We start from the raw sequence: 22,665 nt of genomic DNA, 5'->3' as shown, positions 1-22,665 counted from the left end.
AGCCTATAAGTAGCTTCACTGTAAAGGAAAACCATTTTGGTTCGGCGGTTAGCGAGATCCTTCGCTACAGACAAAAAAAGCTTACTACTTTACATAATAGGATAGGATTAATTCTACATTGCATAATTTAATATACTAGCGGCTTCGCCCCTAGCCTCTAGGGGCTTTACCCAATGATGAAATTTAAAAAAAAACCCTCATAATTTATGGCAGCAACAGAATTTTTTTTGGGGGGGGGAGAGGGAATTTTCATTTTTGGGGGGGTTGGGGGTGTACCACCCCCCAAGAAAATAGCTTAAAACCACTACAGGACCAATAGATAATGGTATATACTCTGAAGAGTAGAATCCGATCGGTTCAGTGGTTACCGAGATCTTATGGGACGGCCGGACGGACAGACAGACATCAAGCTACTTTGTATTATTAGATATCTTCGCATCTATTGCCATTTACGGTCTTGATAAAATTAAAAAGTAAGAAAAAAGAAGAAAATTTAATTTATTTTACAAAATAAATGATAGTTTAAATACTGAATAACATAGGTTTGGTTATTAATAAAGTTCATATTTTCAGAGATATAATCATATTATACAACCTTGTTTCTTGCAAATTTCTTACAATACATTTTTTAAAAGGGATAGTTGCATGAGGTGCATAAAAAGTTTGATTGCAAGCTTAAGCTACGAGAATGTCATCTAACTTATATAATTTGTATTACAATAAATAGCTATCAATTAAGAACAATCAGAATAGTCATTATGCTGTTTTTTTTGAAAGCAGGATACCCATTAAAGTTGCATATATCCAGAAAACATGATTTTCATGTCTTGATATTTACAAAACTACCTGGTGGAAAATTGAAATTCTTTTAAATATATGTCCTATTGATGTAGTTTAAACTATTAAACAGAAACAAATATGTAGTTCACTAAATTGAAGTTTAAATGCACTTCGTGCAACTACCCCTTTAATAACAATATTGAATACACCAAAATTTTTAAATTTTACCTAGAGAATGGTAGACTAAGTGTCCTAGACATTTTTAAAAAAAATTTTATAAAGGCAAAAGAGGTGTAAAAAAGTAGCGGGTAATAAGATAAAAAGGGGGGGGGGTGGAAGACATTTGCCAAAAAAACTCTACAAAAAAAGAGTTACAGCTTTGGGATTTGGCATGGCAGTTGCTTTATGGAGGTACAATGTTGAACTTTTCAGAAACGGCGTTGAAACCGCCGCTCTCGCCAAAAACAGCTGTTTCCTGCAAACTTCGCGAATATAGGCCAAAAAAATCAACGGTAAACAGCGGTTTTCGGCGTAAGCGTCGATTCCAGCTCCGTTTCTCCACAGTTTACCTCATAAAAATAACTTTCATGCTAAATTCCAGGCCTGTAACTCTTATTTTTTTAAGTTGAGTTCCTTTGAGTCTTAGGCCAGGTTACTAAAAATTGCAATCCACCTTACCCCTTTTTAATTTAATTTTAATCTAAAAAATAATAGCCTAGTTCACAAAAGACATAGGTCGACCTATGGTAATTTTAGATCGACCTAAAGAAGCTTAAGGTTGACCGATTTTATAAAGGCATTTGTTAGTTGTACTTATTTTGGTTGACCTACAGAATAAATTGGTCGACCTCTAAAAGTTGTTTGTTAACTGGGCAAATACCTATTTGAATCGGGGAGGAAAAAACAAGGGACCAGATTTTGGGAATTTGTTAGAAAATGATTCAACAAATTAAATCTGAATATCTTACTCCGACATCTTTTAATAATGAACAATACCTAATGAAATTAAGCATATTTTAGACAACAAATTCTTGCATTTGTATCCGTATTGTCGCATCCATTACACTCCAGCGGATAAGGACCGTCCTAAATAGTAAAATCCATGAATTAATATTATTTAGAAAATCTGTGTATAGTTTCATTCGTAACAAACGCCTCTTAAGGGGTGTTTTGTCGTATTTTCACAGTAGCTTTTTATAGGTTACTTTAGATTATGTTAGGTTAGGTGATTGCCCCGTAGGCAGGGTTGTCATATCAGGCGGGCGGTTTTGGGCTGCCCTTTATCGGGTCCTTTTGGGCAGATTTGGGCACCCCCCGTTTTGGGGGGTAAGAAAAAGGAGAGGGGTGAAAAAGAGGGGGGAGGCGGGCCTATTTTTTTTTGTTATATTCAGGGTTGTCAAATTTGTCGGTCCTTTTGGGCAGATATAGACACCCCCCGTTTTGGGGGGTGAGAAAAAGGGGAGGGGGTGAAAAAGGAGTGGAGGGGCGGGCCTATTTTTTTGGGTGATATTCAGGGTTGTCAAATTTGTCGGTCCTTTTGGGCAGATATAAGCACCCCCCGTTTTGGGGGGTGAAAAAAGGGGAGGGGGTAAAAAGAAGGGAGGGCGGCCTATTTTTTGGGTGATATTAACTATTAGGTAAATTTGTAAGCTTTTTTGTATCTAAAGAAGAATTTCACTAACCGCTGAACCGACATGGTTCTCCTTTCCAGTGGAGCTTTTATAGGTCCTGAGATGGTTTTAGGCTATATTATTTCTTATAATAAGTCTCGGTATGGTTTTAGGCTATTTTAATTCCTTTTTATATGCTTTTTACGACATTTGCCCAAAAAGGGTGCCCAAAACCCTTTTGGGCAATTGGGCGGCCCGTTATCGAAAAAAATCCCCAATATGACAACCCTGCCCGTAAGGTTAGGCAATTGGCCCGACAGGGTTAGAGCCCCCGCAGATGCTATAAACAGGAGAAAATCTTCTGTGAAAATACGACGAGGCGTTGTCAAGAAAGAGACTATACCCAAAAATCTTCTAATTTCAAATGTTTCCAACCACAACTTTCTAGATGATATAACTAAAATATATCTTGATTTTTAAATGATGATTCCTAGGATGATAAGACAATTTTATAAACAACTCAAAAATCAAGTTTAATAAACTGTTAGCATTAACTTTGTGTAAGCATACTATATTCAATGCGGAAGGATGGGCAGACCAACCCTAATTTTAGAAAAAGGACAATAATGGTGCAATGAAAAGAGCTACCTGGATCATGTTACAGTAATACAAATTTTCTGGGATAAGATTGAAACACTGAGCTGTCAGAGCGTTCATCACAGAACCAGTCAGCCTAAAATATTAACATTTAATGTAATAGGCGTTTTCTCTCAAAGTACTTTGTTAAGCATAAATATTTACTTTAAAAATTAGATATTAATAGCTGACTTGCTATATATGTTTTGTCATATGCTTCACAATATACGAGGTAAGAAAGATTTAAAAGATATAATTTACCCAAGCAAAGCTTTAAACTATAGATGCGACTAGTTACAGCCGACTCATTATGCAAATAAACCAAAATCTGAATCTTTACAATTTCAATCTAAAAATATGACCGAAGTTTTCCGCCATTGTTTTCCTATTGGCTGATTTAGAGAGTATGTATCTAGATTATATCTATTGGTACAGATATGAGTACCTGAAGCATCCACTGAGATCAAGGAAAGTAAGAGAATCAGTAAAATTGTAGAGCTTCATGACTGCGGTGTCGGTCAGTTGAGAACAGCCAGATACATTCAAGTAGGTCAACTCACCTCAATAAATAAATGTTGCAATATAGTCACGCAACCAGTATTTTACACAGCGAGAGGGGACAATGGGCTGTTTATCACACTAGTCCCCAAGGTTTTATAAAAACATGCGTTTAAACGTTTCAAACACTAATTTTAATCCTCAGAAGGGGTAATTTTGTGCAACATCTTTGGTGATGTACATCAATTTATCGGCCTTTATTTCATCCATTTAAATCCCTAAATTTTAAAACAAAAAGCTTAGGTATTAGGTGTAGGTAAGTGTTAAGCAGTTGCAGCCATTTTATTTTGAACACTGATACTTCCCCAATCATGATTTAACCTTAACCCCCAAAGATGTGAGGCTAACAAATAACAGACATTAGGGCGATAAGAATATTTGGGAATAGTCTTTTCGTGGCAACGCCCCTTAAGGGGCGATTCGTCGTATGTTTAAAATGGCTTTTGAAGGGTTATTTTAGGTTAGGATATATTTGGTTAGGCAATTTGCCTCGCAGGGTTAGAGCGCCCCGCAGCGGCTAGAAATAGGAGAAAAGCTGATGTGAAAAAAAACGAATATCGCCCCTTATGAAGCGTTGCCAAAAAAGGGACTATACCCGAGTATTTTATTAAACAATAATTGATTTTTCGATAGACTCTAGAAAATATGCTTATTTGTAATTTGGTTAAAGATACAAAATTAGGAAAAGAAAGGGAGGGTACCACCCCCCTACCAAGAAAAATCTAACAAAAAATAAGTAACCCTATTTAGCGGCCGAAAAAAATATTTTTAGTAAACAGCTGATGCCTCTAGGGGCAATAGAATAAAGTATAACTTACTGTCAGATTTAGATAGATTAGCAATTGTAGAATCTGTTATTCCATTTGTACCAGCCAGATTTAGGTGAGTCAATTTCAAATCACAAAGTTTCTATAAAATAAGGAAAAGCTAAAATTTTAAATCTTTAATGTGCGAAATGATGCGAAAAATTCATTACACATTAGTATTACATATTATATAATAAAAATAAAATGTGAAATATAGACACAAGTACTAATAAACTTTTTGGAGACCAATGTTAATAGGTCCTTGGGACATTTCATCAAACTTTAAAAAAAGGTTTAAATTCTAAATAATATTAGCAAGCAAATTCTTTTTTTCTGCCACGCCTTAACACAATGAGAATGTGTTAAAATGTAGTAAATAAACTAATTAAATAATTTATTTATTTTAACCTGGAATCCGTAATCAGAAACATTAGTGTAGGACACGTCAAGATAGCTCACTTCTTCACACGCCTAATAAAACATTCAATATGTAGCCTCTAAAATAAAGTAAAGTCAAAAAGCGAAATAAATCTTAAATAATATTTGGGAGGGGGGACGGGAGGGCGCAGAAAAAAAGGTCGTCTTAAATACAAAAAGTTTTCCTCCAAAACCTAGAAAAAAAACAGCAGGGGTGTATAATCTTCTGCACAAGATTCATTTTTTTCCCTGCTGCAAATTTTTTTACTTTTTTTCCCCTCCTAGTTTTTTCCAGCAAGGAAGGGGATAAAATGGAAAAATATTTTCATAACTCTTTATTTTATTCATATTATGCCCCCTTCCACATATTTTTTAGTTTTTTTCACCAAAGATTGGAAAAAAAAGAAAAAAATGCTTGCAGTCCTCTTAATTTTTACATTTCCCCCCCAACCACATATTTTTTATTTTTTTAAACCCCCCCCCCCTCAGCCGGGTCAAATTTGCAGAATATACACTACCTGAAAAACAGCTGGAACTGGCTTTAAAAAAAAATTATTTAGTTGTTAGATACAGCTGATGTAGTCCATTTTTAGATTCCTAGCATCTCTATAAATATCTGCTGTCCCTCACTCAATCACTCCACAGAAAATCTATTGTGTAAATTCTATTAGAGTGCCATAAAAGTTAAAACTAATGGAGTAGGTATATTAGTTCATATGTTACATAAAAACCCTTTTTTATTTATTTAGTTATCCAATTTTTCAATATTTTCCTTTTTTTTGTAATTTTCAGATTTAGCAGGCCAGGAGAAAAAGGACAAAGAAAATTAAATCAAAATATCTTGTTCCTTTACTCTCTCTATAAATGTCATCATAAATAATATTCGTTTGCTTTTCTTTTGCTATAGCAATCTTTTTTTTACAAGTTGAACTCAACATAACATTTGATATCATATTTCGACAAAATCACTAAGCAAACATTTTTAAAAGAAAATCGTATAACCCTTTTATAACTAGGTATTTCCCCCCCCCATAAACTTCATTTAGTAAAATTAAGAATTAAAATGCTTGACATCACTGCTGGAATGTGTTTAGGATCACTAGCTCTCGTTCGTGCAAAGTTCACTTCATCGTCCTTATTAAAGAAAATAAATTTACCTGTAAAATATTATTTAAGAAATGATTGGTGATCATTTTACTTCCAGACAAATATATGTATCTCACATGGTGACCAATCAGTGGTAGGAACCTAAACAAGAATAATATTACTTACCCGAGAGAGAGAGGGGACAATGAGCTGTTTTTTAGGTTCTAGTACTTTCAACGCACCATGAATCATACTCTAAATCTGAGGATTGCAATGTAAAGCGTCCCTATGCTCAGAGGGTATAAGGTTTTAGGTAAGACAAAACAGTTAGCCCCCCCCCCCCCCCCCATGATTGCATGATCTTTGTCTGGAATACTGTATATTAGGGTGGGTTCCTATCGGAATTAGACAAAGAGGGGATGTGCAACAGATAAAACTAACTTAAATAAAATTTCTGACGAAAAAGAATTTTAAAAAATTGAGATTTAGAATGCGATCACTTAAAAATGTATTTCATTAATAATAAAATATGCAAAGAAGACATTCAAGTCATCTCTACTTATTATCTCAGTTTCTATTAGTGCTAGAGGGATAAATATTTTTGTGCATTTCCCCAGTTATATAATAAATTTCCGACTATTAGTCAGTCAAAGTCATATTTCACTTCCTTACCCTTTATTTACCAACCTTATACCAACGACCAGACATAAAATTGTATAGCTATTTGTCAATGATAGTAAAAAAATATTGAATGAGAATGATGGTACTCCCAGGAAAGGCCTTGAGGAGTAGAATCAGGAACTTTTGTCCGTTTCAAAATATCTCATTCCTAGCCTTAGAAATGACTAAAAAACAACCATTTTTAAAGGTTTATTGAGAATTCATGTCCAATTTGTAGAGGTTTTTTGAGATTTTCTCAGGCTAGGAACGAGATATTTTGAAACGGTTAAAAGTTCCTGATTCTACTCCTCAATGCCTTTCCTGGGAGCACCATGAAGCCATAGTTCTGATTCAATAAATTTTCGACACCCATTTACAAATAGCTATACAATTGAACGTCTGGTCGTCAGCGGTTTTAACACTTAGGATAAATTTTAAATCATCCAGAGGTGTATTATACTCATAAAAATCGTTTGCAGATCCCCGCTTTTGTCTCAGAAAAAAATGTTCAAAATCGACCCACCCTATTGTATATCAATACAATAGATTTTAAACAATATGAACAACATTAAGAAAGAACGTCATTATTTAAATTGAAGAAAAGAACAAAAAGTAACATTTTTTATACCTTTCGAATTTTTCATAGAAAATTGTAGAAAAGTCGCATTCCATTTCATAGTCATCCTAAAATAATTCAATATGAATCGTATTATTAGACCATTTGGATCTAACCTGAAATAACCTATTTAAAGCTACTGTGAAAATACGACAAAACTCGCTACTTTCTTCGTTTTCTTTCTAAGATCCGATCATTTTTATAGAGACACTCACAGAAAGGACAATGGACGATTAATTAATCTTTTATATATCCTATTATTTATGCTTTTACATCCTATAATTCTGAGGAAAATAAGCAGAGAGAGGAGACAATGGACTGTTTAACAAACTAGTCTCCAAAGTTTCATTATAACGTTTTCTTATTCGTTGTCTCAACAACTTTTTTAAAACTAGAGTTTTTTGATTGAATAGTTCATTAAATTGAGTGTTCAAACGTTTCAACCACTAATTTTAACTAAAGCAGGTGTAATTTTATGTATCATAATTGGGGATGTATATCAATTTATCGGGCATTGTCTTATCCCTTTAGATCTCTTGGAAATATGGGATTATTACAAACCTGTTGACATGAGGTGACACAAGCATCTTCAGGATAAAACTCCTCGGGTTTCCATGAGTGATACCTCCCCTGTTCCCAGAGATTCAGTGGAAGGCATCTCCAGAATTGTGGCTGGACCGCCAGTCCCCTCCACCAACAGCATACCTGGCTAGCTGACATCAACTCTTGGGGAGACAGAAACCCAAAAATCTAGGGAAAAAAAAACAGTTTACTTTTTCACAAGGACAACACTGCCCAAAGGTACAATATTGTGAGCACACAACTTTCCTACACATGAACAAACAAATATGGTTATCTGTGATATTAATGCATTTATAATCAAAACAGACATTTTTTGAAATCTTGTAAGACTGCTAATTTTATTCATACCACCTAAATAAAAATAATGTTTATGAGAATTTTCTAACAAATAAGACGTTAATTTCTAATTCAGCTGAGTAAAATACTTTTATGATAATTAACTAGACAAAATAGAAGAGGTAATTATAATTTCTTGTTGCCAAAAATTATGAAAAAGATTACCTGTAAAATTATTTCATCTGGAAGAAGGTTGAAAGATGCCTTCTCATAATCATCTTGTTGTGGTTTGGCTACAGCCAGATCTTTCAACTTTTCACAGTACGAAGAACTTTTCTTAGGCTGCTTGAATTCTTCTACTTGCAAATTTTCCTAGTATTAACATAACACAGGTCTCCTTAGCAAAACCTTAGATTAAAAAAAATCTCGAAAGAAACGGAAAGCAGGGCCTTCAAATAGGGTACAGTGGTGGTCAGAATCCATTGGAGATTAAATCTTAGCTGCTCCTTCTTGCCAGATATTGCAATTTAAAGTTTTGTGGTAAAAATGCCTAAAATTACAAGAATTCCAAGGATATATGCATAAGTGAACACCTTAATTCATCAAATAAAAAGGGCGAGTTTAACATTTGAGGAGTTTAGATATCTCTTCATTTGTAAACTACACACTTCATCCCCATTTAGAACAATTTTTACCACTATAAGTGATGTATTTAACTTCAATAAGAGTAATAAATAAGGTACTATAAGCTTAAAGAGGTTTGCCCATTTAACAACTTTATCCTAAAGGCTGTTACCTGGAAAAAAACTTCTGTTTAAGTTTACATATGGCCCAAGCTACTTTTAGTAATTCTGCTTCCCCCCCCCCCCCATACTCTCACAACCTACAAACTTTAGGGTGGAGGGGGGGGGGGAGCATAGTTATACTATTATATCTTTCTCAAAAACTAATTGAAGTATAGTGGGAAAATGTTTATGTATGGTTTTTAGGCCAAAATTTTGTAAAAATTATGTTGACCACCTTCTCTCCCCCTCCCCCTCGTCCTGACATAATTAAGGGGGGGGGGGTGACAGAAGATCATTCCAATGTGGTTTAAGAAAATATTAGAGATACATATAAAGCTTTTGGATTTGTATTGTTGTGGGACCCAAAGCACTTTTACATATATTGCTGACCTCTTCCCCTCCCCTCATAAATTAAAAACATAAAATTTTGTAAAGAAAGATTGGTTGGGTTGCAGTTGAAAGGTTACTACTATGGTGTGTTACTAAGAAACCAATAGAATTGTAGCAGCAAAGCAAATATGCTTTGGTAGGCAAAAGTAATTTTAACAAATTTTGCTGAAACCTCCTTCCAAGCCCCCTTTCCCTCCCTATTGCTTTACAATCTCTCCCCCCCCCCCTCCTTCCAAATAAGTAATAGAAGGGAGTATAGCAATACCCTTGTGATTTACTTTGAGATTACTCAAGATATAGAGTGCTTTTGGATTTAAACTTTAGTAGGTCCATAATTACTTCATGATTGAACAAAAATTGCTGACCTTTCCCCAACCTCAACCAACCCCATCCAGAAAACTTATATTGCTGCTCAATTTCCTCCACCCCCATAAAAAAAATATTAAAATATTGCTTTCCCTCCCCCTCCCTCTCCAGCTACCCTTCATACAACCTCACCACCTGTGTTTTATTCAGAAACCACTATAGCAATAAGGAGCAAACATTGGAATAAGATTTCAAATTGCTTTATATGTATTACCTATTCAATGTTTGGGGAAGGAGCAATGGGTTGACAATAATTATTTTATTAGTCCAATAGGCTGGAGGAGATTATATAGCAAAATAATTGTACTAGATTGGGAGGGTTGTAGTTGAAATAGATATTTATAAAATTAAATATAGTCTACATAAGTTAAAATATTAACCCTGAATATCTCAAGAGGTTTCTAAATAATATACAATATTATTTACCTATGCCACTAGCCACTACTTCCAACGGATGGAGGGGGGGGGGGGGGGGAATTCAGCAATATTTGTAAAAGTAACTAATATCCCAAAAAAGCTTAAATCCAAAGTTTGCTTAATACAATTCAGTTATTTCAAAGTAACACAAGAATATTTTCCATATCCACTGCCCCCCTCCTAATTATTTGTGGTCTAAGAAGGAGGGAGTGGGTTGATTGCAGCAATATTTGCAAGAGATTTTGATGCCTACTAAAGTTTAAGTACTAAAGCTTATATATATCTTTAGAGCTATCTAAAGAACTCTTCTGCCTCTTTACCCCCTTCCAATTAGGGGGGGGGGGAGGTGTAGTCAACAACATTTCCAGAAACTTTGGGCCTAAGAATCTTACATATAATGTTTTCTTTCAATACTTCAAGAAGTTTTGAGTAAAACATAAGAATATTACTTTGCCCTCCCCCCTAAAATTTATGGGTTGCAAGAGGGGGTTGAAGGGGGGGGGGGGGGGTTGAGAGTATTTTAAATATTAACCTTAGCTATATGTAAACTAGAACTGAGGTTTTCTTTACTGGTTTCAGGGTAACAGCCTCTTGCTTAAAGTTGCAAACAGAACAATGTACCTTTTTTATTAAATAATTTCTTTAAAGAAACAAAATTTTCTAAATGGGGAGAGACTGTGTAGTTTACATATGCAGAGACATATAAACTCCTCAAATGTTAAACTCACCTTTTTATTTGATGAATTAAGGTGTTTACTTATGCATATATCCTTGGAATTCTTGTAATTTTGGGCATTTTTACCACAAAACTTTAAATTGCAATAATTGGCAAGAAGGAGCAGCTAAGATTTAATCTCCAACGGATTCTGACCACCACTGTGCCCTATTTGAAGGCCCTGCTGTCCATTTCTTTCGAGATTTTTTTAATCTAAAGTTTTGTTAAGGAGACCTGTGATAAGTTAAAATCATCCTATTGTTTTAAAATATTAAACACGATTTCTTTGACAATATGGATAAGTCTAGCGAGTGTACTGACCCTAGAGAGATTTTCAGGAAGCCAGTATATTATATTATTTTTACGCAGTGATATTTCTCAAATTGTAATTATGAGTTCGGTTGACAGAATCGTTCTATTGACTTCGTATTTGAAATAGAAGTTCTTAGAGAAGAGAAAGGTACAATATAAAAAAAAATAAAACTTAAATGGCATTTATGTAAATTGTATGACGCATAGGTAAAATATTACTGTAATTATTCTGTTTTTTTTTTAAAGAAAATGCTTACTTTTCTAAGCTCTGCTTTATGGATATATTCATTCTAACTTAAAATGCGTAGAATACAAACCTTTAGATTGTAAACATTCTTTTCTTGTTGAACCCTGAGCTTCCAAACTTGATGCTGAATTAGTACTGTTTCCTGTTAAAAAGTAACCGTGTAAAGTTTGTTCGTAGATTTTTTTACAATAACTTATTTTTTATGTTTTTTTTCTAAATTCAAATAAACTCTAATATCAAAGTATCAGAATGACTGTCTGAGCCTATTTGGTTCTCCTTAACAATAAGTTTCAAATAACTATAGGTGGATGTCGTTGCTGGATGGTTAACAATTTATCGTCCATTGTCTTATCCCTTAAGATCCTTGGGCATATATCTACAGAATATGAATAAAAAATACAATACTTACTTTAATTTCTTTGAGTTCATCATAGTCGAAGTATTTGCAAAGAAGGGGAAGGAATGTGTTCTCCTCTTCCTCCATGTGGGGCAGAAACTCCTCCAGAAATTCGGAGATAGCATTCTGAATACAGAGATTTATTTTCATTACATTGCTGAATAAAGGAACTTTGACATAAGTCTTAAAGGAATTAACAATGTTATGTTATGCTCCACGCCCAAGTACATTATGCCTTGACCCGCTGTCTCAATGAATAATGAGTTACATTAAGAAAAAAGCGAAATCTTTCTGCTTTCAAAATATATCCATTAACATGTAAATTACTTGAAGCCTGTTCCAGTAGAGAGTAGCGGCCATCAGGTCTCCACTTGAACAACCATGAATCCTCTCAACAAGATCAATTATCTGCAACACTGTAGAATCTTCGTGGCAATTGCAAACAAGCTGATTATAAATCTGTAGGGCCGCCAATCTTTCCTGAATATTTATAAATCAAAATATGTTTAGATGACGTCTTCCTTCTAAGTGCTTTGTTTAACACTGAACCCCCCCCCCCCCCCCCTCCCCCCCCCCCCACAGTGGAATTTTTGGCGGTTTTGGGGATTTTTTAACTTTACTAGTCACAAATGCCGACAAAAGCTTATATAAATGAAAATAAAGTTAAAACCTATCACATACAGTTAATGGCTTGTATAATATAACATATTATGCACATATTATTGTGATTCTGGATAAGAAAAATGTCCCCAGAACTAACCTTCTTAAATGGTTAAAAATTCAAAATTTCAAATTTAATTCATTTTGGAGAAAAAAGTTTTTTAGCACTGACTTTTACCTCAATTATAACTTATTATAACTTTTAGGTCTTATTAAGGTGATTACAATTAATATACATAGTTTTTCAACAATATTATACAGGGCTCGGTAACCGCGCGTCAGCCGTGTCTAAGCCACAAATTTAGATCCATTTTGATGTTTTAAAAAAATTTCTTTATAAGAGGGAATGCCAAGTTGGGTCAAGTTTAAACTTTCAGTTGATTTTTAAAATTGTAAAGGGTTTTCCTGAGGCATACAGGCTGCCAAGCTTATTATGCCATGAAAATAGAAAAAAATAGGTGATGTTGTTTATGATTTTACTTACGTTCTCAAATCAATAAACTGATTTTAATTCATGGTGTTTATAGTAAGAATATTCATCAAATCAAATGAATCTACTTCAAATTAAGTGCTAGTGGCTGCGCCCCTGGAGTCAAGGGGCTTTGTATTAAAAGAGACAGAGAAGGGCTAGAAAAATACCCTAAAGTCTTAAATCTAAAAATGAAATAGCATAAAACCAACACGGTACTAATTTAGAGAACCTAATTTCAGTATTTATTGAGATCTTAAGCTTCAGACAAAAAAACTTTAGGTTATATTATAGGATATCTAAGAGTGTTGTTCTAGATCATATTATCAATAACAAAAAGTATTATAGCTTATGTATATTATTATGATTTCTACCTAACGTTTTTTTATACATATATATGACTTTTTAAACATCAGTCCGTAACGCCATAGAAGAAATGTGATTTTCACAGCTGTAGTGAAGATTTATATACATTATTTTGTCCGTTTATCTGTCGGTCATTCTTCAAAAGACATAAGTCTCATTTTTTAGAGGTTTTGTGATTTTTTTGAGTTTTTCCATAATATCTCTCTCTCTCTCTCTCTTTTGTTATAACTGAACAACTGCTCCACCACCCCATTTTGCCCGTTTGTATATTCCAATTTTTTTGTGCTTCGCTACTTATGGATATTGTCATTCTTGTTATATTGTAAACTTTTAAAATTTTTCAAATCTTTTAAATGTTAAGAATATAAAAAGTTGGAAAAGCATTGAGGTAATAGAGTAAATGAAAGTAGATTATAAGATTAATCCCATTACATTTAGAGACCAATAGCACTTGATAGTTGAAAATTTTACCTTTAATATAATTAAATATTTTACACAGAGCTATATAAGAACAGACGAACAAAAAATGTAGGAAAAAGCTAGTTTGTCAGGCTTAGAAACCATGTATACCATAACAATTTCAGATAGGCAGGCAGCATGACCTTCATGTATATATATTGAGATTGGCTCCAAAAAGTATCATATAAAAATTATTCTAAACCTATTAAGACTAGCACAAAAATTTTATCTAATTGTCAAGCCATTTTATGAAAGATGACCGCTAGAGCATTACAGACATACTGACGTACCAATCAAGATATAGATATGAGGAAAATTATAATTATATAAAAATCAGATGTTTATTTAAAATAACAGCCGAGTAAATGAAATTTTTAAAATACAAATTAATTGTCTATCAGAGAATTAACAATAGACTGACAGACTAATTTTATTATAAACTGGCTGCTCATTAGTGTAGGGAATATTCACATTCATTTTCAGATGTCTCTTGAATAGCTACTGAGAAATTCATGTTTCCGCCAATAACATTTCTTGCGTACAAATGGACAGATTTACAGACATACGGACATTATGATTTATAGATTTGTTGTGCTAAAAATAGGTTTTTATCTTATTATATAAAGTAGAAAGTTTTTAAGTCTTATGCTTAAAATTTCAATAACTACCTAACTGATTGAGTTCTTCATTTTAAGAAAGATTTACATAGGTCCTAGGAAGGTTTTAAGGTACTTTTTAAACCTCTTCTCACTCCTTTAATACAGAGCCATTAATTGATAGGGATGCAGCCTCTAGTAAAATGACAGTATTTTGACTTTATAATAGCACTTGATATATATAAATAAGATTAAGAATTGTCCATTTTTAAAGCTAATTTACCATTTTGGGGCTACGAGGTGCCAAAAGTTATGAACTAATCTTGAATTATGAATACTTGAATTTAATCAGGGCCTAAATAACTTTTGGCACCTCATAGCCCCAAGTTAGAAAAACCTTTAAATGTAAAAAATACATGTTATTTTAAGATGCAATTTGAGGTGTTCTTGGATTTTAAATTACAGATTTATGACAACTTTTCTTATTTTTCTTGGCATTTTGAAGTAGAAACATCTGTCTATATCAATGAAATATTGTTACATATCATTTAATCAGATTTTTACACCAATTTATTCTAGGAAAAAGTAGGAAAAGCAATGTATGATGATTTTAATAAAAAAATTAACTTTTTTAAAATATTCCTTTGACCACGTTCGGCAAAACTGCTGTATTTTGCCTAATTTTGTAGTATATAAAAAAATCTGTTGTATGGCAACTTTTGAATGGTAATACTAGCCTTTGGGACATTTAACTCAAATTTGAGGAAATTTAAAAAATGACCAAAAATCCCACTGTGCCCCCCCCCCCACCAACATTGTTTTAAACAAAATTCAAAATAAGCAGGGTAATTTTTTGTTGCTCATTAATTTATGCCAGGTATGGATAAGTTATTCTAGGTACTGGGTATTTCCGTAGGGTTAGGGCAACGCTTTTATAGCCTCAACAGCGGGTTAGGCATAGGAACTTAGGAAGGGAAAAAAGAGGAGGAGGGGGGGGGGGGGTTACTGCTCAACATATACTTTGTTTGAAAGAACCGTTTAGATTAGTTGCTAATGTTGTAAATAAAAGTATCATATTACTTTACTAAGAATTTATATGCATGAAATATGAGATCCAATAGATAATAAATGCAATAGATCTATATTCATTTCACACTCATTAAATCAATAATAAACTTTACCTTGAGCTTATTCATTATGTAAACATTTTCGATGATTTCATGGGTTTTCAGCTCCCACATTATTGCATATACATTTTGTAATATTGCCTCTCTTTCCTGTATAAAGTAAATTATTGTTATATTTTATTAAATAGGTAGTTTTTTTCAGTAATCAATTTTAAATTCATAATCTTATTTTCTTTACTAACTGGCCAGGAGTCTGGTCTATTTTATTGCGATTTCCAGTAATTTTTTAAACCTTTTTACAACAATGAAGATTTTACATTAGACTTTCTACAGACAGACGGGTAAAAATATTGTAATTAACAAACCAGCAGATTAGCCACTAGCCTTTACTTTAAACGGACATACAGACACGTACATATCTACTTAGTGTGATAAGTTGACCTGGAAATTTAGATTGATGAGTTCCATTTGAATAGATTCTGCAGCTGAAGCCACCAATTCCTTCATTCGTGCATGTGGGTCCCTACAATATTTAAGAGCTTTTATTTGAAACCCTAAAATGTTTGGTATTAATTGAACATTATTCTAAAGGCGTTTGAGTAATGTAAAACTATATTCTTGGTCACTTTGAGCACTATACGAAACGTGTATTTGTAAAAAATAAACATTTTATTGGAAAGGCATTATTTGATATTAAAACAAACTTACGTGTAAACATCAACTTCATCAGGAATGTGTGATCTAAAATCAACAGGGCTGTTTAGCACTTCTACCATTTTGATTCTATAACAAAATAAAAACACAATGATGTTAAACATAAAAAAAATCATGTATAATACATCAAATATAAAACAAAATGACATACCTTCCTTTTTCAATTACTATTACCTAATAATTTTGTGTCATAACAATTTTTTTTGAAAAAAAATGTCAATATAATATAGGAATACATATACCTAAATAAGAATTAAATTTTATTCAGATAACAAAATATTGAACTAGAAAATAATAATCACGCACATTTCAAGTATATATTATATAATTAGACATAGATATTAATTACAGTTACCAATTTATAACTAGGTATATAATCACGTATTTGAATAGTGCTTTTTAATCAATTTTCCTAGTGCAAAGACAAAAAGATAAGAAATACGTTTCTATCCATTTTTGTTGAACTTTTCTTGTATTTGACCAATGTTTTTATTTACATTCTATTTTGTTTCATAACATGATCAGCTGATTTGAAAGATTTTGTGCTAAAACTTTTACGACAATTTCCCCTATTTCTTTTTTACTACAATCTTCTTCAAAAAAAAGTAAAGGGAAAATATATTCAGAAAAATTGTCGAATTAAAACAAAATAATCTACCGCGGCAAAAGCGCATTTTGGCGGTAATTTATTTTATCTACAATTATTTGTTTCTTTTTATTTTAGAATCTTTAAATTGAATATTTTTTTTATTATTTTTTACAAATCTAAAAATATATTTCTTAAAATTGTATTTTTACTGAAATATTTTCTTGGTATGTATAATGTTTTTAGATTAAATAACTGAGCACCAAATGTGGCGGTAAACGAAACAGACCACAACAAAACAAAAACATGACTGGACTTGACAAATAATTAGCAAATGATGTAATTGTACGTTAAAATGTTTTTAAGCCAATTTTTATTAACTAGTAGCGTAGCTTCTTTAGAACAAAGTATGTTTGTGCGTATTGCAATTATTATATATAAATAGCATTCAGAAAATTTATTGTACAAGTTACTTAAACGATTTTTCAATAAAAAAGTACCAAATAATTATCTAAATTAAAATCGTCTCTACAGTACTGGCAGGGCATAAATTAGTATCATTATTTAACAACTTATCGACATTGCATGAAGGTCAATTCTTACGAGTTTTAATCTTTTAAATTTCAGATTAAACTAAGGTGTCCCCTAAAATGGCTGAGAAACCAGAAGATTTAAACTTGCCCACATCCATTGTGACAAAGATTATCAAAGACTGTCTGCCAAACAACTGTAAAGTATCAAAAGAAGCCAACGCTGCGATCGCCAAGGTGCGTAATTCAATATGACCAACTGTTTTTTGTTGTAAGATCCATCCCCAAAGAATCAGATTTTTTTTGCATGCCCAAAAGACTAATATATTCTCTTGCTAAGGACAATTTTATATTCTTCGTTTTATATGTGTGTATATGTATGATGGTGACCAGTAATGAAAAAGCTTAAATTTGGATTAACACTCTTCATTATAATACATTATTTTATTACTAGCGGTTACTTAAGGTAGTGAGGGAAAAGTCGACCTCATCCCATTTGAGTTTCAAAAGATTTTAAAAGTATTTTTTTTTTGGGGGGGGGGGAGGGGGGTGAAGACACCCTCCCCAAAAATAGTTTAAAACCTTCCCAGGACCTATAAGAAGCTTTACCGTAAAGAAGAACAATATCGGTTCAGCGGTTAGCGAGATCCTTCGGGACAGACAAAAAACGCTTACTACTTTATAAAATAGGATATTTTTATAATCATGTTTAGGCTGCCAGTGTATTCGTATTATACACAACCTCAAGTGCAAATGCTGTGGCACAGAAGAACAAGAGAAAAAACATTAGCGGTCAAGATGTGGTAAGCAAAAGCATGCAATTATACCTCGACTAATCTGTACAATTAATAAAAAAAATATTTCGTGATTTAGCATAGTTGATAGGTTCCATAAATGAATGATAGTAATTATCATTTATTTTGCCACATTTTAGGAACTTCATATATAAAATCATTAGGTAAGTATTCGTTAAGGTAACGAAGCTAAATGCCTTTAATTTAAAAAAGATTGTTGGTACAAAAAACCTTCTCATTTAATACACAAAATTGTACGTACTAACCGGCCTTTCGTTGAAAGATTTTCAAACAATCTTTTTAAACATTTTATTATGAAATATCTACCTAGGCATTTATATTTTTTTTTTACTGCTTAGATTGCTGCTATGACAGAAATGGAATTTGACAAGTTCGTCAAACCCTTGGAAAACAGTTTAGCACGTAAGTATTCTCTAGTAGTGATAATTAGATACAGTAAAGACGTCTTTAAAAAAGATAGCTTTGTCCAATAGATTGCTTTAGGTAATAATCATTGTATTAATAAAGTAAATAAACATAGATAATTCTAATCACATGAAAAAAGATTTCAACGCATTCAATTCATTTACAACCTTTTCATCCTATAATGGAACACTAAAAATACCTATTGTTTTTATAGAGGGTATGCAAAAAATGCGTAGATTTAAGAAATATAAATTGCGCGGCTTGTGTTAATAGTAGAAAAATATTACGCATACCGTTAGAACCGTTGTTAAAATGTCCCAACTGACTTAAAACTCGACTTGTGACGAAATTTTGGGACATTTTACCACCTAGCTCTTAGATTATTTGTAGCACAGGAACCGTTCTTATATTTCCCAAAAATAGAGTTAATTGCGGTTCTAACGGTATGCGTAATTTTTTTCTACTATTAACACAAATCGCGCAATTTGAATTTTAAAAATCTACACTGTTTTTGCATACCATTCGGATTTAGGTAAGTTAGTATATTTTCAATTTATAATATGATATAAATTCTGAATTCAGTGTGGAAAAAGACGCAACAGGAAAAGAAAAACTCCGCGGCCAAGAAGAAGGCAGAGAAGGAAGCCAGCAGTACCAAAGACTCAGAAGCCGCCTCAACTTCATCTGCTGATAAAGAGAAGGAAAATGATGATGATGATTGTATGGTTGTAGACGCAGAAAAAGAGGTGATTAAAATTTTCCGTGGGAAAGACGTAAAGAGCCTTCGTATTTACCAAGGACAAAGGGGTCATTGGATTTTAATTAGTTTTATAAATTTTGGGTACTTTTCATTGAATTTAACTTGGTTACCGACTTTTCCTACCAGAATCATGTACAACATTGCTCATTTAATAAATAATGAATACCTATCTTATTTAAAAATATTAATATTTACTTTTTTTTCAGAAGGAAGAAAAGGAAGAAAGTTGAAATACAGAATAGCCGGTTACAACATCTCACTAGCTACTCAGTACCTCCTGATAGATCATGTCACTTATTTCACAGGGTTGGCATTATAGAAAACACAGTCTCAAAACTTGTTTTGACAATATATTAGATATTGCTCTTACCTAGCAACACCACATTTTTTAGTACAATTAACTCCATTTTCTTACTCTTATTCTTAGGTACCTATGTATATAGGTAATATATTTTTAAAAATTAATATTTAAATGATGAAAAATTGTTTTAAACTGTATTAGCATTTGAACTACAGGAAAAAAGCTCAAACCACCAAAAATCACAACACACATTTTATTGATTTACCTTTTAAAGTAGTCTTATATAAAAATAAAAAATCAATCACATATTTTTAAAATTGATTTTTTAATTATTAGGTAATTGATCTGTGTTTCTCAGCCCTGCTTTATTTTATTGTATTATAAACAAAAAACATTAGGATTTAAAAATATTTTTTGAAAACTTATGCATTTCATTTTTTCTTAATAAAATACCTACCTATTACTTAGCTAACTTTAATATAAAACTAATTTCAGAAAAAAAATGCTTGGTTTTTAGTTGTAGTGAATTATAGCAACCAAAAACAATGGGGCGGCTGTCGAAGAAAAAGCCAGGCGGATCCCAAGCAACTGATACAAAATCACAGTCCAAAATTACCGGATTTTTTCATGCTCCGTCCCAGCCGTTTACAAAAATCGGGGAAGCAAAGAAAGAAGAAAAGAAGATTTCCAGTATATCTGCAAGCAAAGTACAAACTAATATAGTCAAACATAGCTCAGTCCACAATGGGTAAGTTTGTCACATGTCTATCTGTGTGTCTTTAGAAAAAATTCTCACTGGTTGATATTGATCTTCTTTGTAGTGAAGCTTATAGGTCCCGGGAAGGATTTGAACAATTCTTGGTGCAATCATCTTTAACCTTCTAAGAAAGGTCGCCATTAGATTGTTTAGTTTACCCCTTCACATAATACATTTTTTACCCTTTTTGTCTAGAATTAAATGTTGGGGGTAATTTATATTCATGGCATTTGCTCGGACTATCCACGAAGTTGAACGAACAAGAGCAAGTGATTCTAAGCAACTTCCAGCAGTGATTCTAAATTTTTTTTTGGTTACTAGGGTTATATTTAATAACGATTTAAAAAGTTTCACCATGGTTTTTTAAGCATAAAACTTTGAAATGTTATACATTTTTTTTACTAAATATCATCAATTGTTTTGTTGAGTTCAAACTGCTATGACACAAAAGTAAACTTTTTTGATGAAAAATGTTAATTTAGAAAAAGGGATGGTAATTTGTAATATTGTAAACAGTTTTATTAGTGTACTTTCGTAATTTATAGCATTTGATTATGTTTTTGGCATATTTTATTTGAACTTTTGAACTCAACAAAACAGTTGATGATATTTTGTCAAAAAAAAGCTTAACATTTCAAAGTTTTGTATATAAAAACCATGATGAAACTTAATTATTTTAGTCGATATAACGATATTAAATTTAACCCTGGTATATTCACCAAAAAAACATTTTTTTAGAATCACTGCAGGAAGATGCCTAGAATCACTTGCTTTTGTTCGTGGATAGTCCCTTTATCGTATTTTAGGTCTAAAGTACAAACAGCGAGTAGCGAGACAGAGAAAAGTTCTGCACTATGTAACATATCTAATAAATCCGCAACAGATTTCCACAACTCTTTCCTATCTCCTGTAAAAGATAAAAACTCGGAAGAATTTGAAATTATAGAAGACAGCCCGGTAGCTGTGAAACAATCAAATAAAATTGTGAAACAAGAAAGTATGTCAAAAATTGCTCCTTGCAAAAGAAAATTAGACAATGACAACTTAGTAGGTGCAAGAAAGAAAGTAAAAAATGACGAAGTATCCAAAAAGGTTCTCGAGTTAGCAGTCAAGACTGAAATTAAGACTGAACTGGATGGTATGGAGGAGGATTTTGATTTTGGCGATGATTTCAATGATGACTTTGAGGATATAAAACTTGATGTTGTTGATAGTGGGGATAGTGATGTTGAAATGCCACTGGCTGCTAAATATAATCGTCATAAGGTTTGTTTAATATTATTTAAAAAGTTTAATTTCAATAGTTGTTTCTCAGGGGTAGCTATTCTAACAATCAATTCTACAAAAAAATTACGAAAAAGTAATATGGAAGTATATTTTGTTTATTTCATGTAATTGAAGAGAGGTTGGTAAGAAGGGGAGGAAAAAGGGAAGGGGTTGTGGGGAAATTTTCCTTTGGGATTGTTTGTCAGAATCACATTCCCTTTTCCCTGGTTGTTATCTAGTCAATATATTTAAGGCGGTTTCCCTTATTTTAATCTTGACCACAAAAATTTTTGTTAGTAGTCAAGAAAAAGGCTGAAATAAAAGTACCACACCTGCGCTACTAAGATAAAAAATATATGTATAAGAGGGGCTCGGAGGGAAAGGAGAAAAAAAAAGAAAATGGGGATCATGGAAAGAAAACGAAGTAGCGGTTTTCGTTGTATTTTTACATTAGCTTTTGATAGGTTATTTAAGGTTAGGTTAGGTAAATGTTAATTTTTGCCCCGCGGGGTTAGGAAATTGGCGCTGCAGGGTTAGAGTTCCCAGGACGGGGCTAGAAATAGAAGAAAAGCTACTGTGAAAATACGATGAAACCCGCTACTTCGTTTTTTTTTCCATGAACCGAATATGATAAAAAGGAAGAAATGTAGATACAGGGGTGTATATTCTGCACAAGATTTATTTTTTTTCCCCGGCTACAAATTTTTTTACTTTTTTCCCCCCCTAGTTTTTTCTCACCAAGTAGGGGGGAAAATGAAAAAATATTTAAAGAACTCTATATTTTATCCCTCCTACCACACATTTTTTTAGTTTTTTTTTTACCAAGGAGGGGGGGAAATGGAAAAAATGTTTTCTAAATTTTTACATTTTTTTCCCCCCAACCATTTATTTTTTATTTCCCCCCCCCCCCCCCCGAGCCGGGGATCCCATGTAGAATATATACCCCTGTGTAGATATCTTTTTTAAAGATAGATAGGTACCCACTAAATTATAATTTTCATTTTTCTTCTAGATATTAGAAATTGACGATACAGTAGCCAACCAGCTAATTCTCATACTAGAAGATCAATTCAACAAAAATGTCAAAAGAAAAGCGATCATTAAGGGAATATTTCATCTACTTAAAAACTGTTTATGGGACAGAAAGATAAATATAATACACATACCTATGATACAAACATCTTTCTTTATTTAAAAA

The 22,665-nt window shown here is 32.6% G+C and overlaps 3 protein-coding genes across 7 annotated transcripts in view; 2 read left to right on the top strand and 1 right to left on the bottom strand.

Moving 5' to 3' along the window:
- Positions 1-486: 486 nt before the first annotated feature.
- On the bottom strand, positions 487-16,545 carry LOC145319797 (F-box/LRR-repeat protein 5-like). 3 transcript variants are annotated; one of them, XR_013880035.1, is made up of 17 exons: positions 16,042-16,545; positions 15,775-15,856; positions 15,388-15,483; positions 11,984-12,136; positions 11,669-11,782; positions 11,330-11,401; positions 8,253-8,399; positions 7,731-7,919; positions 7,182-7,237; positions 5,965-6,055; positions 4,799-4,861; positions 4,403-4,493; positions 3,472-3,586; positions 3,039-3,123; positions 1,749-1,866; positions 964-1,032; positions 487-613 (listed from the first exon to the last, which is right to left on the bottom strand). XR_013880035.1 is itself a non-coding variant. In XM_080162153.1 (16 exons), exons 1-15 carry the CDS (start codon positions 16,194-16,196, stop codon positions 1,786-1,788), a joined length of 1,590 nt encoding a protein of 529 aa, XP_080018279.1. In that variant the 5' UTR covers positions 16,197-16,545; the 3' UTR covers positions 487-899; positions 1,777-1,785. The 3 variants fall into 3 exon arrangements, 1 of the variants encoding a protein (XP_080018279.1); XR_013880036.1 differs by having other exon boundaries at positions 1,777-1,866; XM_080162153.1 differs by lacking the exon at positions 964-1,032 and having other exon boundaries at positions 487-899; positions 1,777-1,866.
- Positions 16,546-17,261: 716 nt separating this feature from the next.
- Positions 17,262-19,944, top strand: Chrac-14 (DNA polymerase epsilon subunit 3 Chrac-14). Of its 2 annotated transcripts, none has more exons than XM_080162151.1 (5): positions 17,262-17,400; positions 17,877-17,966; positions 18,317-18,380; positions 18,966-19,129; positions 19,350-19,944. In XM_080162151.1, exons 1-5 carry the CDS (start codon positions 17,284-17,286, stop codon positions 19,371-19,373), a joined length of 459 nt encoding a protein of 152 aa, XP_080018277.1. In that variant the 5' UTR covers positions 17,262-17,283; the 3' UTR covers positions 19,374-19,944. The 2 variants fall into 2 exon arrangements, with proteins under 2 accessions (XP_080018277.1, XP_080018278.1); XM_080162152.1 differs by having other exon boundaries at positions 19,353-19,941.
- A 45-nt stretch (positions 19,945-19,989) lies between these two features.
- The window catches only part of Dna2 (DNA replication helicase/nuclease 2), a 41,732-nt gene continuing 39,056 nt past the window's right edge, over positions 19,990-22,665 (top strand). For both annotated transcript variants that reach the window (XM_080162149.1, XM_080162148.1), the window contains exons 1-3: positions 19,990-20,192; positions 21,008-21,467; positions 22,480-22,572. In XM_080162149.1, the coding sequence (XP_080018275.1) occupies positions 19,990-20,192; positions 21,008-21,467; positions 22,480-22,572 (756 nt within the window). The remainder of the gene's footprint in view (positions 20,193-21,007; positions 21,468-22,479; positions 22,573-22,665) is intronic.

Source organism: Acartia tonsa, chromosome 5, assembly GCF_053477335.1.
Source record: "Acartia tonsa isolate MP-2025a chromosome 5, ASM5347733v1, whole genome shotgun sequence".
NCBI classification, from domain to species: Eukaryota; Metazoa; Arthropoda; class Copepoda; order Calanoida; family Acartiidae; genus Acartia; species Acartia tonsa.
Note: the sequence above shows the minus strand (reverse complement) of the source record. Positions and strands in the feature narration are given on the sequence as shown.